This window comes from Eleginops maclovinus, chromosome 13 (genome assembly GCF_036324505.1).
Source record: "Eleginops maclovinus isolate JMC-PN-2008 ecotype Puerto Natales chromosome 13, JC_Emac_rtc_rv5, whole genome shotgun sequence".
In the NCBI taxonomy this organism is placed as follows: Eukaryota; Metazoa; Chordata; class Actinopteri; order Perciformes; family Eleginopidae; genus Eleginops; species Eleginops maclovinus.
The window spans coordinates 14,338,884-14,358,622 of record NC_086361.1 but is presented as its reverse complement, the minus strand read 5'-3'; the positions used below and the strand labels follow the sequence as shown (position 1 = coordinate 14,358,622).

The following is a 19,739-nucleotide window of genomic DNA, read 5'->3' as shown; positions in this document are numbered from 1 at the left end:
TTTTTAAAATATTGTATCTGCCATACTGATTTGTTTTTCAAATAAGTCATGGAATGTTTAAATAGCAAAAACGCAGTTTTTTTAGAAGACAAAACATGGACCTAATGGTTGATGTTTTACCTACATTAACAAAATTCTTGATTGATTCACTATGCAGAATGTATCAGGACCCCAGCCATCATCACTATAGTGAAACTCAACCCTTGATAGCTTCAAGAAATCCAAATATCCTAAATATCCCGTTATATTTCAAGGAGAAATTTAACCAATTCAGTGTTTTTAAAACTAACCATTGCTTTATCAATCATTTGTTTCAATGTTTGGGTTAGTTTCATGTATTAACATTTTATATAGCTAATCTTTGTATTTTATGTCTCATGTGGAATGGGATGTAAATGTTCCTATATGCATTGATTGCATACCTTTTGTCATTTCTTTTAATGAATATAAACGATATGTGGTCATTTCATAATGGGTTAAAATAAAAGCCAACCCAACCATACAAATATATGATCAGTGGAAACAATTAGTTTATTAGAAGTTACACAATCAACAATTTCAATTAAATACAGTAGTCAGTCTGACACCTCAAGCTTTGTAGACAGCAAAAGGACTATAATCACTGAGGCATAACAAAAAAGAATGGGATTTTTAAACCTAAATATAAATTCAAAAAGCTGACAAATAGGAAGTTGGAAAACACACTATGATATCAAATAGGAATTTTATTGCATCATTCAATAATATTAAAAACATATTTTATGGACTACTCACTAACTGTTATATTAATATCACGTTCATTTCGACCACTAAAAGACTCAAACGCCTGTGAAAAAGATAATTTCATTAGTGCGTATTATCTGCTATTTAATATTACCACAGTGCTTTTACATTAAATGTCACAGTATTTTCTTAGCACACCTATCATAAAATCTAATAACAAACATACACTAATGTCAACAGTTCAATATCACATCATTTGAAGTTAAAAAGGGTAACATGAAAACACTAAAGTTGGTCTAGTAACACTTGGTTCTACTTTTCATTCAAAGTACACAAAAACATCTCTCCTGATATAAATATGATTGAAGAAAAGAAAATAGTAGTGTATCTACAACTGCATTACAAATCAGTGTTAATAGTGGTTGATTTTAGAAATGATTACATACATACACAAATATATCAAATCCAAAAAGTTTAACAAAAACTCATCACCAAATGGAATGTCTTACACAACGTTGTGCTCTTTATGTTTCTAGCAAGGCATTACATCTGGTAGACAGTCGTATTAAAAAAAAGAGTTACAGAGGTTAGGTGCAAAAGAAAGTCCTAGTATATCATAGGCATAAACATTTCCCTGACTGGACATTACATTTCCCACAGGGCAAAGTGTCCAAACAATGTTTAGTAATGTTATGAAGAACATGTTGTGTGTTGGAAGAGGCTAGCCTTCTAGTGTATAGGTAAAAAAAAAAAAGGCAGTTTTCTTCATTCAAAATCCAGTGCATGTTCTCTGCTTGATTGAGTCTGGTTGAAATAATTGCAAGACCAATTACGTGCTTTTCATTCAGTATTAAGATATGTAAATGCTGCCTCCGCTTTAAATGGTGTTGCACCTTTGACCCGATTGTATAAAGGCTTGTTGGTGTGAATTTGTTTTAGAGTCTGCGCTCCTACCCCTAGGAAGCATTTTTTATAACATGTATTTAGTACATTTATTTGCAAACTTTATTGCCCTTGTTGGTTCCACCCTTCACCCTTTCATAGAGGAATTAAAAGTGCTCTTGTTTATTGTTCCTTTCCTCCATGTTCATTCACAAATCTGTTCCTCAGAGAAGCTTCCCTCAGTTTTGTTGGTTGTAAACTCAATGAATCCTTTTCAGCTATGAAGGAAAACAGACAAAGTATGCTTTATATTTGGGATGGAGTTTAAAGAAGAGTTGTCACCAATATGCCTTTAATGTGACTAACCTGCAACACCAACTGGGATGACACCGCAAGACTCGTCAACACTGCTGTCATCGTGGTCTTCACTTTGTACAGAAATGCTCTGTAAACAAAAGGAGATTTAGATTAGATTAGTAAACAAGGATGAAAGAGTAACTATATAGCAAAAAAGAAACACCATAGCGATTAACAGACTCTAGGACAAGCAAAGTGTAAATAGTAATAACAGAATTTATTTTAGCAGGAGTCAGACTGAACTAAAAAGGGTTTGTTGTGGAGTTTACTTAAACTACAATTAGTCAGCTTTACTAGATTTACCCTCAAAACAGTACAAGTAAATTAATCTCCAAATAAAAAAACGAAATATCTCACCTTAATTTTCTTTTGCTCGTACCACATCATCCCATATAGACATAGAAGTGTGATGAGGGCCTGAAATGTACAAGAGAAAACATAAAAGTCAAACATTTCTTTCTGTTTTTTACCCTCAGGGGCATGAGAAAACATAAAATGATGATCAGAAATATATACAGTGGGGCAAAAAAGTATTTAGTCAGCCACCAATTGTGCAAGTTCTCCCATTTGAAAAGATGAGAGAGGCCTGTAATTTTTATCATAGGTATACCTCAACTATGAGAGACAAAATGAGAAAAAAAAATCCAGGAAATCACATTGTAGGATTTTTAAAGAATTAATTTTCAAATGATTGTGGAAAATAAGTATTTGGTCAATAACAAAAGTTCATCTCAATACTTTGTTATATACCCTTTGTTGGCAATGACAGAGGTCAAACGTTTTCTGTAAGTCTTCACAAGGTTTTCACACACTGTTGCTGGTATTTTGGCCCATTCCTCCATGCAGATCTCCTCTAAAGCAGTGATGTTTTGGGGCTGTCGCTGGGCAATACAGACTTTCAACTCCCTCCAAAGATTTTCTATGGGGTTGAGATCTGGAGACTGGCTAGGCCACTCCAGGACCTTGAAATGCTTCTTACGAAGCCACTCCTTCGTTGCCCTGGTGGTGTGTTTGGGATCATTGTCATGCTGAAAGACCCAGCCATGCTTCATCTTCAGTGCCCTTGCTGATGGAAGGAGGTTTTCACTCAAAATCTCACGATACATGGCCCCATTCATTCTTTCCTTTACACGGATCAGTCGTCCTGGTCCCTTTGCAGAAAAACAGCCCCAAAGCATGATGTTTCCACCCCCATGCTTCACAGTAGGTATGGTGTTCTTTGGAAGCAACTCTGCATCCTTTCTCCTCCAAACACGACGAGTTGAGTTTTTACCAAAAAGTTCTATTTTGGTTTCATCTGACCATATGACATTCTCCCAATCCTCTTCTGGATCATCCAAATGCCCTCTAGCAAACTTCAGACGGGCCTGGACATGTACTGGCTTAAGCAGGGGGACACGTCTGGAACTGCAGGATTTAAGTCCCTGGCGGCGTAGTGTGTTACTGATGGTAGCCTCTGTTACTTTGGTCCCAGCTATCTGCAGGTCATTCACTAGGTCCCCCCGTGTGGTTCTGGGATTTTTGCTCACCGTTCTTGTGATCATTTTGACCCCACGGGGTGAGATCTTGCGTGGAGCCCCAGATCGAGGGAGATTAGCAGTGGTCTTGTATGTCTTCCATTTTCTAATAATTGCTCCCACAGTTGATTTCTTCACACCAAGCTGCTTACCTATTGCAGATTCAGTTTTCCCAGCCTGGTGCAGGTCTACAATTTTGTCTCTGTTCTCCTTTGACAGCTCTTTGGTCTTGGCCATAGTGGAGTTTGGAGTATGACTGTTTGAGGTTGTGGACAGGTGTCTTTTATACTGATAACGAGTTCAAAAAGGTGCCATTAATACAGGTAACGAGTGGAGGACAGAGGAGCCTCTTAAAGAAGAAGTTACAGGTCTGTGAGAGCCAGAAATCTTGCTTGTTTGTAGGTGACCAAATACTTATTTTACCAAGGAATTTACCAATTAATTCATTAAAAATCCTACGATGTGATTTTCGGGATTTTTTTTCTCATTTTGTCTCTCATAGTTGAGGTATACCTATGATAAAAATTACAGGCATCTCTCATCTTTTCAAATGGGAGAACTTGCACAATTGGTGGCTGACTAAATACTTTTTTGCCCCACTGTATAACCACACTTGATTTGCATGTGAACAAGCTAGCAGGAATGGAAATAGCTTCATCGTTGGGCTGTTTGAAGGGGTCAAACATTGTGATAAACTGATGAGCAGCAACCTTAACAGAAAATATGCAGCTGCGTTAAGCAACCAAGTCAGCTTTAAAACATGCGTCAGATCTCTTGACACACTTGACTGTTACAAAACAACTGTACTCAGAAACAAGAAACACAGGAAAGGCATGAAATTCAGCGACTTTCAATAGTTGTCCATGAAGGTGTGTAATAAACATCATGTGTTAAACATTTTGTGTGTTATGGTTTGTTGTTTGTTTGTATGTATACTGTGTACAGTGCTGTGAAAACTAATTTCCCCCTGGGGACAATAAATCTAAATCTAAATCTAAAATCTAAATCATTAAGATTGGTTTCCCCTTTATGAAAATGTACATAAAGGCATCTCAGTTATAGTCTTTGCACTGGAAATATAGTTGTATAATCATGATGCATCTAGTTTGGACTGACAGAAGTCCACACACATATATGCACTCTTATTTTTCTTACCAGAATCAGCAGCCACAGGAACACATAGCGAACTTGTGTCTTGGAAAACAAGTCGTTACCAAATTTCACACAAACAAGCGCCTCCAGGAGAGAGATGGCACTAAAGGGAAATATATGATAAACGGTATGGTTACTCTGAAAGTGTATGTATTCAACAATGGCCCCCTCTCATGGCAGCACCATTACATTGCAGTGGAGTGTCCGGATGAATAAACCTTGCGGCAGATCAATGTGCTTTTTGTTATTGCTCCCTCACCGTTCATACCCATAACAATATTCCCCCACCATACTGCTGCTGTGGGAAATGCAACTCAATTGTAAAGGCTGAACAAGAGAGCCTTGATCAATGTTATGTGTGTCATGCAGACGGCGGGAGCCTGTCTCGTTGCTATGGAAACTGGAGCCGATTGAGGGCAAATGCAGCTTTGAGTCTCAGGTGAGGTCAATAACTACACTACGTTATGAATTTAAATTGATTGCTAGAAGTACACTGTAAAAAAGAGGAATATAAAACCTGTCTATTCTCTGTTCTAACAGTTTGTTTTAAAACCGTTACTTATCTGTATATATTGTTTTAGAATTTTAATTTCAATTTGTGTTTCATATCAAAATTTCCCCACAGGGATTAATAGAGGTATCTTATCTTAAACATTAACCATTTGTCTGTCATCTGCCCTGAATAAGCCTTGTGGGCATGTGACCAACATAGCGATGGTTTCAGTGTGGAAGTCTACACATTTGACTTAGCTGTTCCCACTTTTCAGGAATTATTCAGTGCATGAAATAAAGTGTGAAAACAGGGATGGCCATCCAGCCTGGGCATAGACCCTTTATTTTGGTGGTATATGTCGACAAGATCAAAGGAAAATATGACACAGTATACTGGACAAAGTTCATTGTCACTCTACTTACGAGACTACTGCTATCAGTTGTAAAACTACAAAGTTGCAATTTTACAGGCAGGCAGATACAAGAGAACTTGACCCAAAATATGGTATGGTACAATAAAAAGATTAAAGAGGAAAACTATTATTATTATGAAGTCCTATTAAAAATATAATGGAAGAACTGCCTGCAAGTCTGCAACTGAAAATAGACAGTTTTATTTACCTACGTGTTAAAGCAAATTGATATCAAAACTGTGGTTTTATAATTCAGTAGGCTACCAATAAAAAGCCATTGTATTTGAACTTGCTCTGCGGCAAAAGCCCTTCTTTCACCCTGTTGGACCCTGTCCTTTTAAGTGTTTACGGGGGTTACACTTAATGCAGCTTGTTTCTAAGTGATAAGACAAAATATACTTACATAAACACCCAGCATTGTGTGCCAACTCTTTTACACTCAGTGTCAGTCAGGTATGCATAATATTGTCTGAAAAAGGTTGAAGAAAATAAGACAGTTTCACTTATCAAGAACATAGTAAGCATTTTGAGTTTTCTCAAAAATACTTGTTTTAAATGTCAGACAAAAATCTGCCAATAGCTGCCACTTTATTTTGTAACACCAGCATGAAATACTACCCTAAACATTGTTTCCAGACTTTTGTTGTACATTGGTGTAATTGAAGGCTGAACATACCGAACAGTGGGTGCAGTGATGGCTCCAAGGACAATAAGGCGACACCAGCTAAAAGCGTGAGACGCCTGGAAGACGAATATGTGCTTCAGGAAGAACATGTTTAACTCTGTCAGCTGTGAAGATAAAGGAAGTAAGACAGACACGATTAAGAGATTTCTTATGGATACTTTGTACATTTGCTGCCATGAGTGAGCAGCAGGATAACTAACAAATGGGGAGCTTTTTGAATGAATTGATAATCTACAGATACAGCTCCTACAGTGCAGAAAATCTAAAAAGGAAGTCAAATATCAAGGAATACAGCACAGTACCTGCCAGAGGATCATAAAGATATAGATGCCAGTCAGTCTTTGAAAGGAGGACTTTGGGTCAAACCAGCGCACGTAAGTCCAACTGGCTGGTGTGAACTGGAGAACCACTCGCTTTATCTTTCCTGTGGTGGTGTGGATTTCCCTGAACAAAATATGTGGACTTTAGAGGATACTGAGATACATACAAATGTAATCTTGTATCAAACTTAATACACAGAGCTTTAGAATCACAAACTATCTAAGAATTTGGGACTTCCGATTTTGTAGCTGTATCAAAAGTAAACAACATAACAAAAGCTATAGCTACTAATTAAACCATATACTTTTAAAAAGGCACTTTAAGTGTTTTGAGGACAGATTAAAGGAAAGATAAAAGTCGAAGCCTAAGAACAACAGCCAAACTGACTTGATGCTGGCCCAGTGGTAGGTTCTCATCTCCAGGTATCGGCAGGCGGTCATACCAATCCAGATGCCTCCTCCATTACACAACAGGATGTCCAGAATGACCTGATCCCACCAGCATTCCGCAAAGTTCGGCAGCAGGTGCATAAATATCAACTGTGGAGAAAAAATTGAAAGCAGCGTGAACATAAAAATATATATATGTTGTGAAGGAGATTTTAAAAGAGGGACAACATCCAACAGACTCAGGGACAGTGTTATCCCACAGGCTATACGACTGTTAAACTTCTGTAGTCTATTCAAGTACTGTAATGTTCATAATGCACTGTGGACCTTAATCTTATTTAATAAACCCATTGAAGCCTTCTATAGTCTGATATTTGGATGATTTTAGAACATTGTTGTCCTCAGGATCCATTAGTTGATTCTATGATGAATAAATCCGGTGTCTAAATTCTATAATCTAAGCTCCCCATTCAATAATTGGCAGCAGCCAAGGCGACAGCGCTTGTTATGCGCAGAACATTTTAATGACCTTGTGAACTAAATTTCTGTTTTGGTTCACATCTTAAACATGCATTTTACCTCAGTGAGCTCCCAGGTGATGCTGATGGTCCAACAGAGGCCATAGCTGCGGATGAGCACAGCCTTCACGGCCCAGCCTGCAAAGTGACCCAATGCAAAGATGTCGAAGTGGGTCAGGATCCGCTCCCATGTTATCACTGTACAGTTCACAGCATATTCCTGTAAGGGAAAAGTGACTAAACGATAAGAAGCGCTTGGAAGTTTATTGGAAGTTACGGCCGGAGAATTGAAAAAGAGATTTGCTGCAGCAACGAAAAGGTACCGCTCCTGCCCAGCCAATTCTAAGCTCTCTCAACAAATCCCAAGTATTTATCTAATTCTAGACAAAACTATTCTCAAGGAGAGAGAGTTGCCTCCTGAGGTCGCATGCCTGAACGACGGGAGGGATTGATAAACTGGGTGAAAGGCCGAGGCCTTGGTAAATATTTCCTGTACATCTATATACAAGAAATATACATACTTAATCCTTCCATTGATCCTGACATCTTTAAACATAAGAATTGAATTTACTGTGAACTGAGTCTGATCAAGATGACATTTTCAAAATATCCTCACCATAATATCTGCTTCCCGCTGGGCATAGCGCAGATTTGGGTCCAGCCAGTACATCAGTAACTTTACTTGGTCCCAGTTGAGGAAGAGGAGGAAGACAAGAAACAGGAAGTACAGAACACTGAGGCCTACAGAGGAGAGGAGATAGTTAGGATCAAAACATATCTAACCCAGATCCAAGCTATTTTATAGAATTAAAGCATTTAAATAAGTGTAATCTTAATGTAATGTAATCTTTTTCCTGGAAGGTATCCTGACATTGCTGTAAAATCCTGTGTTAACAGATGCTTTGTTGTCTTATGAAGGGTTTATGTGACTACCAACCTTTAAAAAGCTAAGCCTCACAGACCTCTCAGAGAGTGCATGCATTAAAGATCTTAAAGAGCTTTATATGAATATAGCGTTGTTTTGCATATTAACTCATCACTTTCTCTAGATAACAGCTGATTTTAAGTTGCTACGACAACACTCACCAAACACCATTCGCCATATTGCAGGGTGTGGCCTGGTAAAAGGTCCTGATGAAGAAAAAAGAACACCCGGGAAGTGACTTTTAGTGTGTTTGCACTATTCCTAGAAAAAGCACATTTGCTCAACTCAAAGTCCACCAAGGTCAGGCGACATGGCAAAAAAAAGAATGTCAACAACCTGATATTTAGGCTACACTTTCTGTTCAAATCATACTTGATTTGTTATTCTAAATACTTCATTTTAGACTTAAACTTTTTCAAAAACTTGAACACTCATTTTATTTTTTATGTTTGAATAGTGCTGACCATTCAAAAATGTTTTGAAAGTTATGTGTGTGTGTTTTTAAAGACACATTATTCAATACCTTATACCGTACCTTTCCCACAAAAGACAAGTAGCCAATGTCCTTGGTGACAAGTTCGAACAGCTTGAATAGTGAAACTAAAAGTCCAACACCCAGAAATATTCAAATATTCAATTTGCCATCACATAAGATTTTAAGAAGGCTGCCAATCCTAACATTTCCGAAGCTATGCAGAGAATATTTTGTATCTGTGCTTGAAAAATGACTAAATCAACACCCATAGTTGCAGATTTATCTCAGTAGACTTTGAACTACAGTGCAGGAGACAAGACATACTATACTCTAATAGCATACCATTTATTGCTGCTTTCAATGTAGGTTAAATTACAGATAAAACTTACCATTAGGAAAGGCCAGGATACTGATGACCAAGAAGAAGGAGACAACCACCAAAAGACCAACTCGGAGGTTGTTGTCAGAGTGCTCATCATCCCTGTTTCATAACAGTATCAAAAGTTAACAATCCCAAGCTTATCTTCCTCTGTGGATATAACATTACATGATATTACACACTGTAATTTACCTTGTAAACGCAAAGTACATCAAGCTGAGCACAGTGACTGTCAGGAGTGTGATGGTGTGTGGTTTGTAGAAGAAATCAAGGCAGATATCGTCCACTTGTTGCTCGTTTATCATTCTGAAATGTAAGTTATAGTTGACATCATCCTCCCGGTGTGTTTTTGGAGCCACGGCGACCGGCATATCGTAGTTGTTGGCTATTTCCTTAATTGTGACGCCTTAATACTAGAAGTTTGAAAAGCAGATAGACAAGTTGATGCTGTTTAGCAGGAACAATGTAGATGGACTGAACCATTAAGCAAGTGAGGCGGTTTATATTTGAAAATACCATAGGAAGATTCACGTTGTAGTTTAAACCAAAAACAAATGATAAGATCCTGCAAGACAGAAACTTTTCAATTGTATAACTTTCATTCCCCTTTTGAAATATATTTGCCTTTTAATCGATCTATGTATATTAAGTGAGTTTGGTGGCCCCCAAAATATTTCGTTGTGGTACATCCCACAGAGTGACACTTCCGGTGGGTCTTCCGGTAAAGTCACACACGCGTTGTTGATAACGGATGACTTTGGGACAGCAGGGTGAGTGAGATAGCTGGCTTGAAGATACAAAATTTGTGAGTAAAAAGTTCATCTAAAATAATATGTTGGCTTTGGTGGCTCCCTAAGACCCAAAGAGGCGTATTAATAGCCTGCTAGCTTTCAAACTTAGCCTCTTATATCAACAATCCAGTCTAAAACGTGTGTTTTATATCTTAACATTACCTGCATCAACACATCTCAAATTGTGCAGGTGATTTATTCCTACACTTCTATCAATATGAATGACACCGTGTTTATTTGTACACGCCATCACACCCATGAACAGCTAAATTAGGAAGCCACTAGAAAAACATACGCATGAGGTTAAAAACTAAAATATACATATTGAGTTACAAACAATATGACCTTGCAGAAATGGCAACATCTATATGCGTTTGATTTAGCAATTACTATACTGCTATTTAATTATTTTATTGGAAAATAGAAATGATAAACATTTTGTAAAGTCGTTATGCATTTGCAAAAGTAAGTTTAATCAGAATGTATACTGTACTTGCAATATATGTAAGTAAAACAATGTCTTCGTATAAAGTTACCTGTTAGCCATGCAGTCATTTATTCCATCATTATGACACCTATAAGACTAAGCTATTCACAACCTGATCCGTTGTATAATATACTGTGGATAGTATGTTGTCAATCTCTTACCTGTTTATAATACTTAAATGTTAAAGTTATTCAATATACTTGACAGAAAAACTAAAAAATAGTTCCTTTGCAGATTCGCTATGGCTTCATCCTGTACACAGCTCTGTCTACAAGGCAGGAATCTTCTCTGCTCCAAGGCAGTGGCTCGCACCTGGCAGTATAACTCTCAAGTTCGACATTGCATTACAGTTCCAAGGGGATCCAGCAAAATCCTAAATGGATGCTCACTTAACAAGGGGAATCACAAAACAACCCAGACGAGACCGAGATGGAAACAACCAATGTTCCGTTACAGTGACTTAGCTTCCAAACATCTGGCAACTGAGGCTTTGGAAAATAAGGCTGTTGAAGAAACCTCTACAGCTGATGTTGTAGCATACAAGAGCCCCCTGTTGCCAATCAGAGATGCTGTGTCCGTGACGGAAACGCCATTAGGTACATTCATTTGCATTAAACCCTGTTCACTTAACTTAAGAATTTGATTTTAATGAGGGAGTTGAATACGTTGTTCTGTCTTTTTTCTTCATTTACCAGATCTGGATGCTGCTACTGAGGTTTCAGCATTAGAGGTGATCAGTGTGGAAGAGGCTGTCAGTATAACGGTTCCTTCTGACATCCCCGCTGCCTCCACCTCTCTAAAAGACTATGTCGACAAGTCTGAGACGCTCAGCAAACTGGTACAGCTGGGTAATTAACCAGCAGTCTTTCAAAAATATTGTTAACAACATCTGCAAATTTAACTCATATTGAGCTATACTGTGGTACAGGAAACCTAAAATCTAAAAACCATATCTGTCAGCTACACGTTTGTGATCATTCATCCTCTTATTGCAGGTGTACATCTGTGGAAGCTTGAACAAAGGCCTAACGTGGGCTCCATGTTACTGAAGCTCGACTTCAACACAGATGTGGCGCCAAGGCTGCTGTTCCTCAAAGATATCGGGGTGGACGACTCTCACTTTGGCGAAATCATCACGCAAAACCCCTTCATTCTCACTGAGGGTTTGGAAAACCTGCAATCCAGGTGACCAAAAGGGAACATTACACTCATTTATATTTTCAAAATATTTCATACAAAATGAAATCAGACTGATGAGAGAAGTTTACTGGAGCAACGCAACTGTATCCAATAGGGATTTACAATACAAAATAACCTCACGTTTCAATTATACAGAAATACATTTATTACAATATATTACAATACAAGGATGCATAAAAAACATTTGGAAATGTTTTAGGGCGGTGTATACTGTAGACATTTTATGTCAGATAATTTTCCTGCTCTCTTGGTGTACCTGTCATCAGCTTGTTTCTTTTTTCGTATTTCAAAGGGTGAACTTTCTCAAGTCACAGAAGTTCAGCTCTGAGAATGTTGCATCCATGGTGTCCAGAGCTCCATATATACTGAACTTCACTGTGAAGAGGCTGGACAACAGATTGGGCTTCTATCAGCAGAGACTCAAACTCAGTGCTTCTAATGTACGTCAGCTACATTTCTTTCACAAAATTAAATTGACTTTGCCTGTAAGAAAGAAAATAGCATTTCATAGCTTGTTTTGTTTTTCTCTCCAGACGCGGCACATTTTAACTCGTCTACCCAGATTACTTTGTGGCAGTCTGGAGCCTGTTAAAGAAAATCTGAAGGTACTGGAGGACAAAATACATTATTATATAACATCATTGAGTAACTGTGGAGTGCAGTGTTTGAATTACTTTTTAAAAATGTTTTCCACAGTTGTGTGAAATGGAGCTCGGCTTTAAGGAAAATGAGATCCAACACATAGTTGTTACAGTCCCTAAAGTTCTGACCGCAAACAAAATTAAGCTGACCAAAATATTTGACTTCGTCCACAATACCATGAAGGTGCCCCACGACCTGATCGCCAAGTTTCCACAGGTATAATGAAAGATTTTGGTTGTTGATTTTTAAAAACAAAAACAAATGTGAACTAATTTGTTTTGCATATTCAGTATTATAATGTTAATATCTGATATATCTTCACTTAGGTCCTGAATTGCAAGTACATGCGTATCAGAGAGCGCCACCAGTTCCTCGTGTACCTTGGAAAGGCTCAGTATGACCCAAACCTGCCCAACTACATCTCCCTGGAACGTCTGGTGATTTTGCCAAATGACATTTTTTGCACTGAGTTGGCTCTTGCCACATTGGAAGATTTTACTTTGTTCCAAAAGACACTGTGATTCTTCAGAAAATGGACGATCAAGCGCACAGAATAAATACTGTAAGGTCAAATGCATGCAGACATGAAGGCTTGTGATCAACTGAGTTGGAATAAAACGTCTTTGTAAATGCAATGTTGAATAAATGTACACAATGTTAGTAAAAATTGAGAGTGGATTGTTGAAATGTGACCATCTTCTGCTCCAATACAAAATGTAAAGTGAAATATTGTTATTTTGACACCACTGCATTTCTCTGACAGCATAGTCTCTGAACATTTAGATATTGCATACAAAACATAAAACCAGTGTTTAAAGAATGAAGCATTGTTATGCTGTATATTGTAGGCTACCTGACATATTGGTGCTGAAAAGCATAACATGTCAGTGTCAGGAATGCTGGCCAATTAATAAAATGTATAACTACTTTTTCACTATTTGAGGTTAATATTGATGCTATTTTTTTTAAATTAATAAACCTGTTACAACTTAAATAAGATTTTGAATATATAGGCCTCTTACTTGTATCTGGTGTTTTAACATTTTGGTGTGGCTACATATATTTACATAAAGGAGTTGTACTACATTTCACTTTTGGATAGACTTCCACTGTAACAGCTCTAACTCTATATCACTTTCATTCAAATCATGACGTAAAGTTTGGAAAAATAATGAGCAAGTGTTGCTGATGAAATTAGGATTGAAAAATATATATTAACAAATCATGTTTTTTAAAACAAATGTATTTCCAGAAATATGTTTCGAAGATCCAACTGAAAATCAGTAATTAGAAATTGAAAAATCGTTCCCTATGTAATCCATTACTGGGTTAAGGTCCTATGTCTGATGGAAATATACCGTATCTTCAAGAAAAACTATCACAAAAACCTCAAGATCTCTGCTTTATACCTCTCCATTGATGCTATCCATCAAAGCATTACTGGCTAACACCAAGAAATACACGGATATTAATTGCTTTTTCTGTGGGATTGATGATGAAACTTCCATGCACTTAATATGTAGCTGTCCTTAAACTGTACATTTTTGAAAATAATTTGCACAATAACTTTGTGCATTTATTAATATTATACGATGGTGTTGTTTCTCTGTTGTTTTTTTAATGGCAAAACTCGTTTTTAAAGTGTTTATAAATGCAACACGTCTTTTCAGCCTTCAAGACTTATGATATATGGATAATATATTATTTTTAAATATTATTTTATTTTATGGTCTAGGGTACTCACCCCGTAGCCTCAGCAAGGTTTTGTAATAAAGCAGTAAAAAAAAGTAATGTAAAGTTGCGCAACTTCCCATTGGCATGAATGATCACTACCCATAACGCACCGCGGTCCATCTTAGGTCTTAGTGGTAAAAATGGCGTCGAGGGCACCGGGTAAATCAACAGCACTTTTTATATTCTTACTTGTGATTTAACTTAAGCTAAATTGTGTGTTACACTGTCATTACGTTGTGCATATTGTATTGAGCAGACTATATTGTGTGGTGCTGGTTTTGTTTAGCTGTATTCGCCTTTTGACGCGTTTGACTTGTGTGTGTCCTCTAGTGTCCCCGTGCTAACTGAGGCTAAGTGTTATCTAAAGTTAGCATAGCGCTAACTGCTAATGCTGATCACATTGACATATGTATACATGTATTTACCAACTAGACACTCGTTCTGCTGTCGTTACAGTGCTTAGACGTTTACTACTGCCTCAACAAGCAGCTGTTATCGCGTTGTTAGTTGTTTTGCTGTAACATCTATACTGGGGTCAGCTAAGGTTAGCTTTTTAGCATTTCAGCCACTGTTGTGTAGCTGTCTTTACAATGCACTTGAAGATGTTAGTGATCGTAGAAGGGCAAATTATCTTACGTTATTGTTGGTCATCGATTACCTATTGTCTTAATAAGATAGGATAGTTTTAACACAGTTAATAACCTGTTAGTCAAAGTTGAGTGTCATCATTGAAACGTAAATTAATATTCAGTGATGGCTATGGAAGTTTATTTGTAAAGCGTTATTTAGACATGTGCTTTACAGAGGGTTACACATACATTAAACATTAAATAGCATACATATTTAATTGATAATGGAAATAACTAGTGGTTGCAGCCCTAGAGCACATTAACTCAAAGCTTACCACAGCCTTAAACCTGCCATTATGTTCTTCTTTAAATCAAAGTTTGTGAAAAATTCTGTTTTCTTTGTTGTGTTCACAGTGGCAACTGGCAGGCTCCTAATCGGGTTCCGCAAATGGTATTACAACTTGGCCGGCTTCAACAAGCTTGGTAAGTCAATATTTCAGATATTCAGAGTATAAACATACTTGTTTTAAATGTACAGGGGGGGACATCATTGTGTCAGAATACTGTAGGCCATTTTAAAAGCATTGCATGTTTTCTCTGCCAGGTTTAATGCGTGATGACACGCTCTACGAGGATTCGGATGTGGCGGAGGCTCTGAGGAGGATACCAGAGAACCAGTACAATGACAGGGTGTTCAGGATGAAGAGAGCTCTGGATCTCTCCATGAAGCAGCAGATCCTCCCTAAAGAACAGTGGACAAAATTTGAAGAGGTGCAATAAGCGTATTAAATGTTGTTTTGTTATGGGTTAAAGTATAGTTTAATGTCAAGACACTTTTATGTGGCATTGATTTCCCCACTGATAAGTATTTAGTTTTAAATAGTACACGCTGATAGCTGCAGCATTTTCCTTAAATCTTGTATTACACACTTGACCTACTACAGACATGTCGGCTAAATCCATTTGTAGCTAGATGGGGGGGGAAGGCTTTAGTAAGTAGAAAAGGGAACAAAAAACTATAGGGTTTGGATATTCTTGAATGATTATTTACTTCACCTATCCAACCAAAAAATGATAAGTCCTTTGATAATGATAAATCCTGATTTTATTTGTCTTACCTTTTCCTTTTAGGATGTCCAGTACCTGTCGCCATACCTGAAGGAGGTGATCCAGGAGAGGAAAGAAAAGGAGGAGTGGATGAAGAACTAAATGGTTCTGAAGTCCTTCTCCTCAGTCTGTGCATGATTGTCCCTATGGTGTTGTATTTAAAATAAAATCTTACCTATATAAAACATTGCCCATTAAAGAAGTTGTAAATTTTGGTAGTTGTCTGAGTGTTATTTTTTAAATAAAATGGATAGTAGCCTGCATTATTTGGAAGATTGATTTATTGGTATGACAACGTGAAACCATTACAGGCATACCTGCTATTCTGATTGTTTCAAAGTAATGCTGTTAACATTAACAAATCCAGTTATGTACAGCATTTAAACAAGAATATAGACATGATAAATACAAGTTAGAATGAATCTTTAAAAAACTTCAAGTATCTACCATCATCTACAGTTACCACATCTATCTGCACTGCACATATATTCTGCTGACAGACTATAGCAGGTGCTGAACAGAAAACAATGATCTGCAGTTGAGGTAACTTCTAGACCTAAAAACCATGTATATGGTGTTAATAAAATATGTCTACTATAACTCTATTCAGGTTTTGTCTTCAGTCATACATAAAGAGCAAGACTTTTTGTGTTTCTCAACTCTGACCTAACCAAATCTAACCGTCATCACTATTAAAACAAAGGACAGTTCAGAAATTGTCATTTATTTTTCTAGTAACAAAAAAATAACTTTAAAACTTTGTATTACAATTTGCGTTTTTCTCTGTTTCAAACTTAAAAACGCTCTTTAGAACTAAATCATGGCCTATTATAGTACGAATTAATGACACAGCCTTTACAAGGAAGACCTTTTCGGGAGTGATTCGCTCATTGGCAAAAAATAATTTCCGCAAGGGTTAAGGACTCAGAACTGCTTTCCATAAATGTTTAGATTAATTTCAACCATCTGGCTTCATATCCCTTTTCTGTGCACTTGACCACTCCACAGGCAAATCTACTAATCATTTTTCTGAGCCTGTGATCTCCTGTTGTCCACTTCAGTTATGCTACCAATAAAGTCCCCAATGACGTTGTTAAAAGACAGCAACATGGACACTGACAGCTCATTGCTGGTTTCATTTATATCTGGGTCATATGCCCCCATGAGTGGGGTGCACACCTCCACACTCCCTCTCCCTGCTCCTTCCAGAATCCCCCTCAGCTGGGCCATCACTTCCTGAAACAGCTCATTGTTGTACACCAGGAGGTCTGAATCCTCCAGAGGGTAAGTGACATCCTCTGAGTAGCACTCCCGGGGAACCGGCACCTCTATGTATTTTAACTTAGGAAAGCCTGCAGATAGCATGGAGAATAATCTGCATAGAGCTGCAGAGGTCAGAGGGTTTCCCAGGAGTTTGAGCTCCTCCAGCATCTGACAGCGAGCCAGAGAGTGAGTGAAGGCATCCATGTGCTCGTCCTCGATGTTGCACTCTTCTACTGTCAGGTTGGTCAATGTGGCTGAGCAGCGGCCGAGCAGTTTGTCGAAACAGGAGGAGAAAGAGCTGAAGATGTCGTGTCCACTGATGTCCAGACTGACCAGGAACTCGCTGTGAAGGCTGTTTGACAGATATGTCATGTCCACTCGGTTAAGGCAACAGTTGGCCACATCCAAGCACTGCAGTGGTGTGTTGAGAGGACTGTGTAAACAAAAGAGGGGCAAAAGAGAATTAATTTGTACGAGATAAAGCCCAGAGGTATCAGAAATTCCTGGGCCTCAAAGATTTTTCAAAACAACTTTTATATAATGGAGAGCACTTTAGACCTTAAGTGAGGTAGATAATTGCACACCAAGGGCATTCTGATCCTTTGTCAACTCAAAGCATGATTTTAGCATTTTAAAACATTGTTTGAAACTAGGTTACCTTCATAAGGAAGGATCTAAGTTTGATTTGTGCAAGGGTTTATGCTTACCTAACAATAGCCTTTAGGCCATTGTGACAAGCTTAAAAAATAACTAGGACTGATTTGAGCTGTCAATCAAAGGACTTTGATTGACAGCTCAGTCCTTTGCACTCCTGCTTTTTTCCCTTTGACTGTAAAGGCCACCTAGCAGGTTTATATCCAACTTGCGGCTGTCTGTTCTCTCTCTGGCATTATGTCAGCAATTTTAAAAACAAAATACCTTCCATTGCTTAACAACAGCCTTAAAGCTGGAACGTGTTTTGACCCCGGAGAAAGGTGATTATTTTGAGCTATATTAAAGCTTCTGATGCTGTAAGTAGCATGTGAGCCTTCCATCTCGTCCACATCCAAACAAGGACACCTTGCTGTCTTTCTCCATCTCTCCCTCTGTCCATTTAGCCTACTCACTTAAGCAGTCTGCGTATGTGTCCGGTTAGAGGGGAGAAACCAACATAGAGCTCAGTCAGGCTGCTCAGTTGGGCCAGCAGATTCCCGATGATGGACATCACGTCGTCCACATCAGAGCCCAACCTCCTAACATCCAACGCCCCGGCCGGCAGGGTCAAAGACTGTAATTTGGAAAGTTCCACCTTGGACAGCAGCACTTCCAAGTGAGCAGCCTGCAGTGGAACATTGTGGACTACCTCCAGCTTTTCAATGCTCTCAGGTTCTGCTAGGCGAAGAACATAAAACAGCTGCTTGAGAGTGAGGGAGTCAGCCCGAAAACTAAGAAAGCGCAGCTTCAGGGGACAGTAGCGGAGGACGAGGAATGCCTGAGCCACCAGCTCATAGCTGCGACCTGTAACAAAGCCGTTCAGACGGACATCAATAGATGTTTCAAAGGCAGATTGCGTCACTTCGGTGGCTTGCATGGTCACCATGGTCTCGAAGCACACTTGTGTCAGGAGTTTGGTTCTTCCCCATCGACCTAAGGTGGACCGGCAGGGGCAGGTATGGTGCTCCACATCCCTCAGGCCCGTCAGGTCCACCACACGCAGGTTCTTGGCATAGGTTCTTGGAGGAGACAACACATAATCCTTTAAAAAACAAAGGAGATATTATGTAAAAACTCGTTTGAAGTGTCAACCAGTGTGTTTAAATACATCATACCAGTGTAACCTGAATTTATGAAGAAAACTTCATTTGTTTTGCATGCCTCTGTGGTGGCCCTTTTACAATATGGCCCCTATTAACTTAAATGTATGTTTGGGGAAAAAAACATAATCATTTGGATATTACATTTATTATTTAGGAATGGAAAACATTTTCTTCGCTCAAAGACAATTTCTTCATAAGTAGAAAAACTGAAAAACATGGCACAGGAACATGCCCTAAAACACGAGTATAAATAGGATGAAGCATAAAGTACCTTTAAGCCAGTTATAATGGCCTCCAGACAGAGCCGGCAGGTGCAGGAGGTGAGGTCCGTCTGACAGTCAGCTGTCGCTCCCAGCAGCCTCTGTAAGTCGAGCACGGGAAGAGGCCAAGTCTGCACCAAAGCATGCAGCAGGTCCGCCTGCTCGAGTAGATAACAGGCCTTGAAGAGGAGCGGGTAAAGGTTGAAAGACATGCAGTTTAGGTTCTCCAGAGCACTCGGACCACTCTGGACGAAGCCCTCAGCAGCAATAAATCGCAGTGACTTCATGTTTCCCTGTTTTGTTTCAATAGAGTGGTTGTTGTTGAGAGCTGCAGTCTAGAAGCACTGCAGGTCACTGTTATGACTCCTCTGTGGTTGCTGCTTTGTTGATTTCCTCTGTTGCCGTGTGTCCTGTGTTGTAGATTTGTCTAAACCCAGGTTTGCTGTTGTGAGGCAGAGGGGTCGCGTGGTGGGTAAGAGGGTTGAGGTTATTAATAGAAACAGCTGTCTCTCGTCCTTCGTCGGGAACACTGTCTATTTGTAACTTTTGCCAGAGAGATAACTAGGAACAACATTTGAATGCCAGAGGAAAACGTGTCACTGTTAACAACACGTCTTTGTGTGGTCTACACCTCTCACATGTTATGAGAGCAGAAATAGAAC

At 38.6% G+C, this 19,739-nt stretch overlaps 4 protein-coding genes across 5 annotated transcripts; 2 read left to right on the top strand and 2 right to left on the bottom strand.

Annotated features, from left to right (window-relative positions):
• Positions 1 to 506: 506 nt before the first annotated feature.
• ptdss1b (phosphatidylserine synthase 1b) lies at positions 507 to 14,117 on the bottom strand. Its single transcript, XM_063899966.1, has 14 exons — positions 14,093 to 14,117; positions 9,421 to 9,641; positions 9,239 to 9,330; positions 8,536 to 8,580; positions 8,066 to 8,190; positions 7,511 to 7,669; positions 6,930 to 7,081; positions 6,524 to 6,665; positions 6,213 to 6,325; positions 5,940 to 6,005; positions 4,635 to 4,734; positions 2,320 to 2,379; positions 1,972 to 2,050; positions 507 to 1,883 (listed from the first exon to the last, which is right to left on the bottom strand). Exons 2-14 carry the CDS (start codon positions 9,597 to 9,599, stop codon positions 1,789 to 1,791), a joined length of 1,407 nt encoding a protein of 468 aa, XP_063756036.1. The 5' UTR covers positions 9,600 to 9,641; positions 14,093 to 14,117; the 3' UTR covers positions 507 to 1,788.
• On the top strand, positions 9,914 to 13,347 carry mterf3 (mitochondrial transcription termination factor 3). Of its 2 annotated transcripts, none has more exons than XM_063899968.1 (8): positions 9,914 to 10,033; positions 10,741 to 11,102; positions 11,202 to 11,354; positions 11,502 to 11,691; positions 11,999 to 12,146; positions 12,240 to 12,311; positions 12,403 to 12,564; positions 12,675 to 13,347. In XM_063899968.1, exons 2-8 carry the CDS (start codon positions 10,748 to 10,750, stop codon positions 12,867 to 12,869), a joined length of 1,275 nt encoding a protein of 424 aa, XP_063756038.1. In that variant the 5' UTR covers positions 9,914 to 10,033; positions 10,741 to 10,747; the 3' UTR covers positions 12,870 to 13,347. The 2 variants fall into 2 exon arrangements, with proteins under 2 accessions (XP_063756038.1, XP_063756039.1); XM_063899969.1 differs by having other exon boundaries at positions 9,920 to 9,998.
• Positions 14,118 to 14,136: 19 nt separating the features above from the next.
• On the top strand, positions 14,137 to 15,972 carry LOC134875403 (cytochrome b-c1 complex subunit 7). The gene is made up of 4 exons (XM_063899971.1): positions 14,137 to 14,241; positions 15,066 to 15,134; positions 15,256 to 15,422; positions 15,783 to 15,972. Exons 1-4 carry the CDS (start codon positions 14,223 to 14,225, stop codon positions 15,858 to 15,860), a joined length of 333 nt encoding a protein of 110 aa, XP_063756041.1. The 5' UTR covers positions 14,137 to 14,222; the 3' UTR covers positions 15,861 to 15,972.
• A 49-nt stretch (positions 15,973 to 16,021) lies between these two features.
• Positions 16,022 to 19,366, bottom strand: lrrc14b (leucine rich repeat containing 14B). Its single transcript, XM_063899965.1, has 3 exons — positions 19,089 to 19,366; positions 18,128 to 18,756; positions 16,022 to 17,454 (listed from the first exon to the last, which is right to left on the bottom strand). The coding sequence occupies exons 1-3, from the start codon at positions 19,362 to 19,364 to the stop codon at positions 16,776 to 16,778; spliced, it is 1,584 nt and encodes a 527-aa protein (XP_063756035.1). The 5' UTR covers positions 19,365 to 19,366; the 3' UTR covers positions 16,022 to 16,775.
• Between the last annotated feature and the right edge of the window lie 373 nt (positions 19,367 to 19,739).

Coding starts and splice junctions, on each gene's coding strand:
- ptdss1b (XM_063899966.1), bottom strand. CDS start 9,599: ATGCCGGTCGCCGTGGCTCCAAAAACACACCGGGAGGATGATGTCAAC. Junction 6,326..6,523: donor TCTTTATGATCCTCTGGCAG/GTACTGTGCTGT, acceptor TTATCTTCACAG/CTGACAGAGTTAAACATGTT. Junction 6,006..6,212: donor ATCACTGCACCCACTGTTCG/GTATGTTCAGCC, acceptor AACCTTTTTCAG/ACAATATTATGCATACCTGA.
- mterf3 (XM_063899968.1), top strand. CDS start 10,748: ATGGCTTCATCCTGTACACAGCTCTGTCTACAAGGCAGGAATCTTCTC. Junction 11,103..11,201: donor CGTGACGGAAACGCCATTAG/GTACATTCATTT, acceptor TTCATTTACCAG/ATCTGGATGCTGCTACTGAG. Junction 12,565..12,674: donor TGATCGCCAAGTTTCCACAG/GTATAATGAAAG, acceptor ATCTTCACTTAG/GTCCTGAATTGCAAGTACAT.
- LOC134875403 (XM_063899971.1), top strand. Junction 15,135..15,255: donor GGCCGGCTTCAACAAGCTTG/GTAAGTCAATAT, acceptor TTTCTCTGCCAG/GTTTAATGCGTGATGACACG. Junction 15,423..15,782: donor AGTGGACAAAATTTGAAGAG/GTGCAATAAGCG, acceptor TTTTCCTTTTAG/GATGTCCAGTACCTGTCGCC.
- lrrc14b (XM_063899965.1), bottom strand. CDS start 19,364: ATGAAGTCACTGCGATTTATTGCTGCTGAGGGCTTCGTCCAGAGTGGT. Junction 18,757..19,088: donor CCATTATAACTGGCTTAAAG/GTACTTTATGCT, acceptor TGTTTTTTAAAG/GATTATGTGTTGTCTCCTCC. Junction 17,455..18,127: donor CACATACGCAGACTGCTTAA/GTGAGTAGGCTA, acceptor TTGTTTACACAG/TCCTCTCAACACACCACTGC.